This window comes from Lissotriton helveticus, chromosome 1_1, assembly GCF_964261635.1.
Source record: "Lissotriton helveticus chromosome 1_1, aLisHel1.1, whole genome shotgun sequence".
NCBI classification, from domain to species: Eukaryota; Metazoa; Chordata; class Amphibia; order Caudata; family Salamandridae; genus Lissotriton; species Lissotriton helveticus.
Genome location: NC_136057.1, coordinates 279,824,607 through 279,836,749, shown reverse-complemented (window position 1 = coordinate 279,836,749; position 12,143 = coordinate 279,824,607). Strand labels below are relative to the sequence as shown.

Here is a 12,143-nt window from a genome sequence, read left to right as displayed (position 1 = left end):
AAAATATGAATGTGTCCTCATGTAATGCAACTGGTGCTATGTAAAGCTCTCTGATACCAGATTCGGGTCAAGTTCGCGCTATATAAAACTCTGTTAAAAAAAAAAACAAGGAAGAGGGGTAAAACAGGTGTGGTACTTTATGTGCACAGAGAATGGTCAGAGAGTGAAGAGGATGAGCAGGAGGCTCAGAACGTTAGGGTGGACAGCTTGGGGCAAGGAAACCACTCCGGTGACCAGAAGTGGCATGATCAGAATTGAGTCCCATGCTATAGTCAACCAATTGAGCAATTTCCCACACCAGCAAGTAAGACCCAATACCTGTTACAGAGCACGCCAAATGTATTAACCCCTTGACAGTCAGGGTGCCCATGGCACCAGTGCCAGATAGTGTCTCTAGTTTTTTTGTAAGACCTTGGAGGGACACCCGCCTTAACCCTTGAGGCTTGTGCCCATGATGTGATTATGCATTCTGGGGAAATTCTTTTTATGTCAATCGCATACATAGGTCAGTAGGGCATCAAGGATTAAAATGCATTGAAATACTCCCATAGTGGTCTAAAGCTGAAGTGGAATTAGCTGGCAAAGATGGGGAGAAATGGTGGCGATGTTTGGGCAAATCCAAGCCTTCTCATCAGAAGTAAGTAGATTTAATCCATCCCAACAGGTGTACTACTGAGCAAAGGGAGCATCTACCTAAAACACTTATTCTTCTATACCTAAAGCTCTGTGGATTATTGGGGGCATTCATTCCCTGTTTCCAGCATGGAAATGCATGTAGTCCTGCTGTCACCAGCAGTACATTTGCATATGTTTTCTTGGAAGGTAAACTAGCACTAATCATTGGTGATTGCCCACAGGACAGGAGTTTGCGAGTGTTTATCAACATTTGCAGGTAGATCCACCTAGGAATGCCCACAAACCAAACCACATCCCAAAAGTTGTGAGCAGCTGTATTTAATTATTTCAAGATCTAAATTGCAAAGTTAAAAATCTGCCATTGAACTCAATGAGATTCAACAATAATAGTTTACTGCCTGTGTTCATATAAGCCTGTGAAAATTGCCATTCTCAAGGAGGTGAATAGACAAAGAAGAAAGCCCATTTGCCCAGAGGATGAACAACCATCTCTATAGGAGAAACACAGCTCATGTACAAGAGGTTTTTCTCCAACTACACAAATTCCCATTCCTTCAAATGACTACCATGTTTCTCCTAGGTGAGTTCTCAGTTTTCCAGTACATGACTGTCTTTCTCGCAAAGCAATTACTGTTTATTTCCTTCGATGGTCTGTGTCCATTCAAAGGCATGCTTAAAGGTGCAGATATGTGCCTGTTCATTGCTATGAGTCAACCTCCATCTCGGACCTCAAAAACAGTTTTGGGGAGCCGGGAGATTGGTGATAATGCTCCATCCACAAAGAGAATATTGTGCTGCTGAATTTCATCCACAGGCCAACTAACTTTCACTTCACTATCAAGTAACTCTCCCTCTTTTATCAAGTGGCTCTCCATCACCATCAAATGATTAGCCCACCTCCATTCATTCCTATGTTAGCATCCCACGCTAGAGCCTTGCACAAGCACTTGACTTGACATCACACAGAAATGCACCTATTCCTAGAAGAATCCTCTCCATATTCTCTCTCAATTTCCCTTACAGTTTCTTTTGTGAATGTGTCAGTTCCTTCACCAGAAAAAGAGTATATTCACCTAGCAGGTGATCGCCTCCCAGCAAACGTCCCCTGCCACCAAACTGCTCTTTGCCTTCCCCAGAAAGGAAATCTGTAATCATATTGCCCCATAGACGTGTCCTCTAAGCCTGGGTGTGACATTCTGATCAGTTTGCGGAGCTTTTCCCAGTCATCGCAGTGCGCAGAGTTCTGAAAAACTCACCGGATGGGAGTTTTTTCCCTTCTGTGTGCTCGCCAATGTAAAGTTGCCGAGCAAGAGCAAGGAAAATCTTACTCCAGACCACCTCCCACCGACATTTCTCTACGCGGGTGGTCGCATATGGTCGCTACCGCTCACGTTAATAAACCTTCAGTTCATATTGAGGAAGCTGCCGCTCGAGTAGAAACTCTACTCAAGTGGCAGAAAGAAGCAGCACCCTCTTGTGCTGCATGTGGTGCCGTTCCTGCTGATTTTACAGAGCAGGACATACACCCGGCGTGAAAAATCAGTGTGAACGGCATGACGTAACACATTCTGCCACTTGCGGAACTCTGCGTAGCGAGGTGGAGTTTTCACCCAGGTCTAGTTTCCTCCTCAGCATGTGGCAATCCAGACTCTAAAAAAGTCAACCTGACTTTTTCCAACAGCTTGTTTTTTTCTGCAGTCTTAACACCTGTCTCACTCCTTTCACAGTGTTCTACCCTCCCCAATAAGTGCATCCACATCGAGCAAGTAAGACTCCATCCTCATGTCATAGATAGTCAGAAATTGGATTGAGAGAATGTTAAAGAGAGGAATATTGTTTTGACGGTCAGCTACATGAAAGAAGGGCAAAAACAGCTCTTACTTGTCGCCGCACCACGATGGACTCCTCCAATTCCGCCTGTCACAAAGATGTTGATTCCAGCTTTGTGTGCAGCTATGATTGTCCCCGATACGGTGGTCCCTCCAGAAAGGCGCTGTTGGGGAAATAAAGCAGAACCAGCAGATTGATAAATTCCTGCATCCATAAGGTTTGTTGATGTCAACAGCCAGCTTACAAAGACCCACACCTTCTATAGGTTACCACTGGACAAGTTGGAGCATGGTCCTCGTGGCAGATATACAAATCACAGACAAAACCTTGTACCAGTATATTCACCAGTACAGGCTTGCACATCAAAAGAAAGATATTAACATATATATGTATGAATGCTGAACACCTTTCTAATGTAATGCTGAAAGTTTTGATTAAATATGCATAGTGGGAACAAAATGAGATCATGGAAGAAATTGCCACCTTAATGCTGGAATTACAACAACTTGAAAGTAAAGAATCCTTGGTAAAATTTTATAAGGGAAATTATTAAAAGAGTGAATAAGTTAGAAGAGATATCAAAATCAAGAAACAGAGGGAGTTTAGAGAGATCAAAAAAGATTGTCAAATGGGGATGGTATTCACTTTTAGTAGAAAATATGATACCTTGAACAAGGACAAGAGAATGCTACAGAATAAGGCTCAATCAGATAAAGAACACGTGAGCATGGGTAGTGAATCTAACAGTGAATACAGTGAGAGCAATCTATCGGAAGAAGGAGCCACATGGCAGTTGGATTAAAGATCTATCAAAAGTCAAAATATTTGGGAGGAATTCAGATTAATAAACCAGGAGAAATATCTATAACAATGGCAAAAAGACAGGGGGAAAAGGAGAGGAGGCAGAGGGAGAGGTAAAGGCACAGGCAGCAGAAAACAGGAAGAGGAAGGCACAACAAAAAACATGCCCCAATGGGAACAACATCGGGACAGCAATGGACAAAACCACCAATGTGGTCAATTTCTCTTATCGAACATTAACCAGAACTAATTAAAAGTATTGAAATTAGGTTTATATTTCTGTCCCACGAACACATTCAATTATGCTCAGAAAAGCATTGATCTTTATTATTCAAATTACACAACTGGTACACATAAGGGGTGATTATCCCACCTCAAAGACTCGGGTAGGCAGCACAAGCAATCTTAGCATCAGTGATGTTGATGTATTGATTACTTTAACACAATTGGACCAGGAGAGTGCGAACACAGGGGATACATTCTTCAATTTAGCATGTATGGGTATCAATTTGGATCAGAGTTGTCTTAATGAATTTAAGGCCAATTCGTCTTTCATTTCTACCATTTCCCATTATGCTATCGATACTTTTGAAAAAGTTGAGGTACAAGACTTCAAGAAATTGTCTTAAACAAGTAAATGGCAAGGTGACAACCTGACTCAGAGTGAAAGACAGGCTATTAGGAACCTACAGACAGATGCCAGTAATGTTATCAGGCCATTAGATAAAGGTGGCAATTTGGCCATCTTATCCAAAGATATGTATCTGAAGGAAGGTTACAACCAATTGAACAACAAAAAGTGTTGAGATGGTACAAAATAATGTGATACCATGACAAACTAATTAAGTGGAGAGAGCGTGGGCTTATTGAATTGGAGGAATCCACATTTCTGTATGGCGAAAACCCTAAAATTCCCCTTTTCTATCTGCTCCCTAAGATTCATAAGGATGCTATCAACCTCCGAGGTAGGCCAATACATTCCTCTAGGAAGTGTCTGTTGAGAATACTTCAAAGTATATTGATTATTTCCGTCATCTGTTTGACACTGCTTTAACCATTAACCATCTTACATTGAGGACAGTCGAGATCTTCTCGCCTGTATCGATGACATATATTGTGAGGATGATCATTTGTTGCTTAGCCTAGATGTAGGCAGTCTACATATTAGCATTAGCCAGGAAGATGGGATTCATGCATGCAGGCTTTTCCTTTCCTTGAGATCTGTGTAATTTCTTTTCCATACTGAAATGATTGTAGAAATGATTTGGTTTTGCCTGTATAACAATTTCTTTGTGTTTGCTGACAAGTATTTTAGGCCTGTCCAGGGCATTGCGATGGGCGCTTGTTTCGCCCCAAGTTTTGCCAACCTCTTTTTGGATTGGTGGGAAGAACATTTGGTCAGTGCCCTGGAATAATTTAATTCTCACATGGTCACTTGGATACGATAGATTGATGATTTATTTGTGGTGAGGAAATGCAGCAACTTCGAAGCCACGAAATTTGTGGAGAAGCTTTGTGTAGAAGCTCAATGCCAATAACTTGAATCACAAATTCACTAGCCACACAAGTAAAGCAGATATTGAGTTCTTAAACCAGTAGAGGTAGAAAACAACAGGCTAACTACTAGATTGTTCAGAAAGGCCATGGCAGTCAACACTCTTACATGCCCAGAGTAGTCACCCCAGGGAACTTATATACAGCATTCCATATGGTTAACTCTTACAGGCCTGTTGGAATTGTAGCATGGAAGAAGCTTCCAAACAGGAATGCAACAACATGCTAGCAAAATTTAAAGAGAGGGGTTACCCGGGTACAGCAGGTTCACAGCAAAGAATTGCTAATCTCCAGGCCAGTCACCTCAGCCTCAAATTCAAGTACCTTGAGATTCATCACTATCTACAACCATAAGGCCAGGAATGTGCGACATATTCTAGGGAAGCACTTGCAAATTCTGATGAGTGACGATAGTTTGGTTGTTGAAGATTATCCTTGAGTGACATATGGAAGAGGGAGGGACTTGAAAGATAGACTCAGCAAGACTGCAATCAGTACCATCTGTCCCTCACAGAATACTAGAGTGGGTTTCTTCATATATAAACACTGCAAAGCTTGCAAAAATAACACAAGCATCAGCAAGTACTATTCACCTCTCCGGGGTGTGAAGAGAACCACTGACACACATCTTACTTGCATTTATATGTTGTGGTTTATGTTTTATTCTGCGCTAGTGAGTAATTTATGTGGGCAGGACGATTCACCCAGTAAAAAAAAAATTGGAAAATCTTTGATTCATTAATCATGATGATAAACACTATCCTGTGGCTAAACATTTATGCTAATGACAGACTATTATACACAAAAAGAGGGGGTGAAAAAACACATTTGTTCAGACGTCTGAAATCCAGGTACATCCTTGAACTAGATAGTAAAGCCCCTATTAGGTTGAACATTGATGGGGAACTGAATGTCCAATTACGTAGAATTCTTTGCTGATATTTTTTTCTGCTTGTACGGTATTGTTTAATTGATGACCTGCTGTTCCTTCCTTCTTATATTGCTTGTGCAAGTGTGTTTTTATAATGTGTAGAATCATTTTTTTCATGTTACGCAGGGCTAGTGGAATTGGTGAAAATAAGGGCAGAGTTTATTCTAAAGCTAAGGAAAAGATTTCTTTACTTCATTTTTGTTTTTGCTTCCTGTATTCAATTTGGGTTTAAATTTGCATTACAATATGGGGTTATATCTTATTGTAAGTTATGTTGATGGACCTGGTCCACTGAGGCATAATTTGCAGATTAAGTATATATTTCTATGGTCATTGGCCAATACATACAGTCCTCTGATGCTCATTTTGAACAAGTAGGTATTATTTTCTGTCGTAATATGACACTGATATATGAATTTTATATTTTTGTTTTCGTTTTTATCCCTGGTTTTCTATTTACGTATTGTTTTCTGCAATTACATTTACTAGATTTTAGTATTCACACATCTGAGGCAACCGGTAAAATGCAAGGGAGATGGACAGATTGATAGACAATTTATTTTACTTTAGAAAGAGTATGTTGCTTTAATTTAGAAATTATGATTTATGTACTGTATCTTAATATTAATCATTATTTTGAATAACCAATAGGGTTTCATGCTGGAATGCCTGTGGCCTCCCAACTTATGCCTTGGTGCTACTACATTGGGTCTACTTACAAAATAGCCGCCATTTATGCATTTTGTTTTTGAAGTTTTACACTGGAGCGATTTGGGGATACTCATGACAGGACATTTGAGATATCATCAGTGATGTCATGAGTGATGTCACTGACCATATCATGAATGATGTTATATGTGACGTCATCAGCAGTGCATTGCGGGCGCGCAAGTTATAGTTAGCTAACCTAACTATAACGGAGGAATTTCAAAGGTTTTGTATGAGAGAAATGTTCAGCTAACTATAACGTGTGAAAATTAGGGTTTTTCAATGAATTTGCATGGTTTTTTAAATGCTAATTCCTAACTATAATGTGTGTGAAACCTATGGTTTTTTCAGTGAATTTCAAAGGTTTTGTAAAAGATAAATTATAAATGTAATATTTATTATGTCTTTCTTTTTACACTAATTTCTTATATTTTTAATATAAATATTTATATGTATTTAATTTTTTTAGATTATATTTCATATTCTTATTATAAAATAATAACAAAACTAAATTGCAAAGTAATTTTTGGATTATTTATTGCTTGACTTCGGTTGCAAGTATAACACAACTCCAGCAATGCTCTGGGGCCCTATGCTCACAAAGCTGTATCAATCCTTACACCTGCTTCAAACATGTGCAAGGTTTTGACGCAGCTTAAGCTCATAAGTGACTGAATGAAATGTTATACATTTCACTCAGTCACTTTTAGGAGGTGTTGCTGCACCCCCTTCTGCACAGGAAAGCCTCTTCTGGCGCAGGACTTTACAATTTAATGCACCCTCCAGATGCGTTACATTGTTAATAGCACACACCATGGCACATCTTTTGCACCACCGCTGTGTCACAAAAATGACGCAACGGCTGTGTAAAAGAGGCACAAGGGGATTGTAAATCCGCCCCTAACACATACAAATTCACCCAGGCAGTTTCACCAGCAGCGCAAATTGAAGCATAGACTTCTAACATATACGCAGGGCTAGTGTACATATGTTACATTCAAGTGCTTCGCACATACTACAGTATACTATAGGTAAACACCTTATAGATTTATGCTGTAGCACTTCCTTATAGCTCTGCACTTTCACATTCTCCATACACTAGTAATATATTCATTCATTCATTTATGAACTACACATTCATTCTGACAAACTTTTACACACTAACATAGAAATATAGTTCTTTCTTTGACCAGTGAAGGTAGTTCTAAAAACTGTTTTTTTTGTTTTGCATTTTTTTTGTGTTTTCTCAACAAATTCCAACCGGAACAAAAGAATGAAAAAAAGAACAACTAATGTCGAGGACAGCAATGATCCTGTATCCAGCATTTTATCAGGTCGATAGACTGTTCCCCATAACACAAACGTTTATCGCAATAAATGCAAAGAAATTTAACTTTAGTAAAGTCAGAATCAATATGTGGGTGTGGACTGCTTGCTGAAAATACTGCTGCAGATGATGTGTTTGGTGTAGCAGCAGGTGGGTTCTCGTGCAACCTCTGTCTTTCAGCTCGAGCAAAGTTCTTGGGGCGCAAGTTCTTCATGTGTCGCACCATATTTGCTGTGCCAAAGGAGTATTTTTTACATGGATCACCCCTTGAAAGAGTTGTTTGGCAAATTTTACAGATTAATTTTGCAGCATTAACCTTTTTTTGACTTTCTGGAAAAGTGAAAAACTTCCAAATTAGAGCTTCTTTGGAGCCTCTTCAGGAATTAAATATTCCTCGGAAGAACTGCTGGAAGATGACTCCATTGCTCTTATTATGGTGATCTTCCTTCTATTTGAGAAGATTCTCACAACAAATGCCTCTTCCTAGAAAGTCAAAGTCGAATAAATATAATGGGACGGAACTTTCAACACTCGCAATAGGAAAAGTTACGAACCAATCAAATCTCTACTTTTAAAGTCACATGGCTTTGCGTACGCTTATGATGCGCTTGCACAGCTCTTTCTATACGAGTACGCATGATCATCTCCCACGATTTGTGTAATTCTTTTTAAAAGTAATATAGGATTATTAAAAGTATTTTTAAAAAATCATAGTTATCCCAAATGTCTGTCCTTAGTATCTACATTAAATACATACATGTTTTAAACCAAGTTGAAACATTGCCCCCTTTCGCGTACAGAACGCTGTACATGACGTCACACCGAAGCTTTAATGTGACGTGTAACGTCAAAGCATATTCGTACCATATGCGCGGGTACACACTGAGTTCGATAAGCAGTACAAACTATGGTGCGATCACCCTCTCAGTGACAAATCAGAGCTCAGGGCACGCTAAGGACAATGATTAGAAGTGCTGACTCATTGCAGATCCGATTCTGGGCCTGCCTCTGCGCACATGATAAGACCGCCCCCATCTCTCTCTGTTGTTGATTGTTGGTGCACACACTCATACTTGCACATGCGCGGTGCACACCCGCCCATACTACCCACATCCCACCACCAAGCATGCTTGCTATCATTTAGCCTGGAAACCAATACATTAGCCAATGTGATGTCCCCCAGGGCCATCATTCTTATAGACCGTGAAAACGCTACCAATGACGGCATTGGGCTTGGTTTGGTCAGCCCCCGCGGTTCCCATATAATGCGGGCACTGACATGAGCACGCTCTCTTTTGCCTGCCTCTGCTGCGATGACAGACAGACTGTCGAAAACACCCCAAACTCAGCAAAACCGCAACCTTTCAAGACACGACAAAAGACGACAGAAACAAAGGTAAGAGAAGGCGTCACAACATCAGCCTCCACTGTAAATTGTATATGCATAATACTATTTTTTTATCCTTCATATGGCTTTCCTACCCCTCAATGGTTTTAAATTGTACTTACATAATTGAAATATTTCTTTATAAGTCACGAGGTCCTATACACCTCTAATCCTAAAAATTGTGCATGCATACATTTCTGTGTCGTATTTCTGTACTACGCCATGTGCTTAGGCCTCTATTATTATTAATTGTGCGTCCATGATAGCATTTTTTTTTCTGCGTCACGAGGCCGTCCCAGGCCTTTATTAACTTATTGATCTTCCTTTGTTTGCTGGAGCTGCAACAGTCCTAACTACGGAATATTAAGAACCCACATTAAAATTCACTTTTGATAGTAGTTACGCAACTCAGTTTACCATGACTAATCAAAACGTCCTTTTGTTTCCTTCAGCCAACATCCTTCAGAAGCAACCACGGCCTATCGAGCAACAGCAACGGAATTCTCTGCAACTTATTGAAAATACTTTGACGTATAGAAGCAGAGTTCAAGTCGAGTGATGAACTCCGGTGTCCGCACTCTTTATACAAGGTAAGCACAGCAGCCTATATATACCATGCCTTCATAGCAATGCATTAGAAATAAGTCGCCATAACGGGCGTCAGTAACGCAGTAGGCACTTCCATATAGACACCACTTGAACGCAGCACTATAACAAGTAAAATGTACCAGGTACACTGCACTCGTAAAACTGTAGTGTAACTTTTATTTATGAAAGGAGAGAGGGCCATGTTATCAAACCTTGGCAACAGAATTATCGCCACTTTATCGGCAGGAAAGTGGCGATGATGGGTTTGATAATATACTCTATGGAATTCCAATCGAAGCTCATGTTAGATGTGAAGGACATGTGACATGAGCTTCGATTGGAATTCCATAGAATATATTATCAAACCCATTATCGCCACTTTAGCGACATTTTCCTGCCGATAAAGTGGCAATAATTTTTGTCGCCAAAGGCTTGATATTATGGCCCAGAGTGCGTAGTGTACAGCAGCTTCTCTGTAAAATGTATAATTACCTCCGAGCAGTGACAACAGATAGGTTACAACAGTCTGACAAACAGATCATCAACTTTATTACGCCACTTTTGAGTCACTTTTAACATGGGTAAAGGGATGCAAAGAGCTAGTAAATCCACGTCTGGTTCAACAAAAAATCTCAACTCCAGACTCTGCGACACAGTTTTAATGTTGTTTTCTCTCTCTCTCACTCTCTGTGACATAATTTCTCTATCTCTCTTAAACTTAGACACTGCTGTCTACTTGGACGTGTAGAAGATCAGCACACCTGAAGTTGTCAACTCCACTTCCTAATGTGTTTGGCGCAAAGTTTACACAACAGTAAGCACAGAGGCCTAGATCTACAAATCCTTCATAGGAATCCATTAGAAATAATTTGGCATAAGGGGCATCAGTAACGCAGTAGGCACTTTGATATAGACACCACTTGAACGCGGCACTACAAAAAGTAAAATGTACCAGGTACACTGCACTCGTAAAACTGTAGTGTTAGCTTTATTTGTGAAATGAGAGAGGTCCATATTATCAACCCTTGGCGACAAAATATCGCCACTTTATCGGCAGCAAACTGCCGCTAAAGTGGCCATAATAGGTTTGATAATATGCTCTATGGAATTCCTATCGAAGCTCATGTTAGATGTGAAGGACATCTGACATGAGCTTCGATTGGAATTCCATAGAACATATTGTCAAACCCATTATCGCCACTTTAGCGACACTTTCCTGCCGATAAAGTGGCAATAATTTTTGTCGCCAAAGGCTTGATATTATGGCCCAGAGTGGGTAGTGTACAGCAGCTTCTCTGTAAAATTTATAATTACCTCCCAGCAGTGACAACAGATAGGTTACAACAGTCTGACAAACAGATCATCAACCTTACTACGCCACTTTTGAGTCACTTTTAACATGGGTAAAGTGATGCAAGGAGCTAGTAAATCTACGTCTGGTTCAACAAAAAATCTCAACTCCAGACTCTGCGACACAGTTTTAATGTTGTTTTCACTCTCTCTCCCTCTCTTTGACATCATTTCTCTATCTCTCTTAAACTTAGAAACTGCTGTCTACTTGGACGTGTAGAAGATCAGCCCACCTGAAGTGGTCAACTCCACTTCCTAATGTGTGTACGCCACTTTTGAGTCACTTTTAACATGGGTAAAGGGATGCAAAGAGCTAGTAAATCCACGTCTGGTTCAACAAAAAATCTCAACTCCAGACTCTGCGACACAGTTTTAATGTTGTTTTCTCTCTCTCTCACTCTCTGTGACATCATTTCTCTATCTCTCTTAAACTTAGACACTCCTGTCTACTTGGACGTGTAGAAGATCAGCCCACCTGAAGTTGTCCATCCTAGTGGCTGCAGTGTTTGGCCGCAAGCTTTATACAACGGTAAGCACAGAGGACTAGATCTACAAATCATTCATAGGAATGCATTAGAAATAAGTCGCCATAACGGGCGTCAGTAACGCAATAGACACTTCCATATAGACACCCCTTGAACGCGGCACTATAACAGAACAGGAATGTACGAGTCACACTGCACATGTAAAACTGTAGAGTTACCACAACTTGTAATGCTTCAGCTCATTTACTCACATCTACATAATTCTAAACTCTAATTTTCTTTTTTCTTTTGCAGATTACCAATCGGACACCTTTTGGAATCCATTTCACAGTTTCTTTATAACATTGTTTAACTTATTTTGCCAGTTCTAATATAGTTATAATTGAGTTTAGTTTATATTTATTGTTTAATAAAAGTTAATTGAGTTTCGTTTATATTTATTGTTTAATAATAGTTAATTACAAAAAACGGCATACTTCTTTTATTTTGTGGGGGAGGGGTATGACGGTCCACAATAAAAATAATGTTGGAATACTATAGTAAGAT

General features: G+C 39.9%; 1 protein-coding gene across 1 annotated transcript in view; it reads right to left on the bottom strand.

Moving 5' to 3' along the window:
* LOC144769367 (uncharacterized) overlaps positions 1-12,143 on the bottom strand; it is a 235,124-nt gene that overhangs the window by 113,956 nt on the left and 109,025 nt on the right. The window contains exon 5 of the mRNA XM_078653424.1: positions 2,518-2,629. Within this exon, the coding sequence (XP_078509550.1) occupies positions 2,518-2,629 (112 nt within the window). The remainder of the gene's footprint in view (positions 1-2,517; positions 2,630-12,143) is intronic.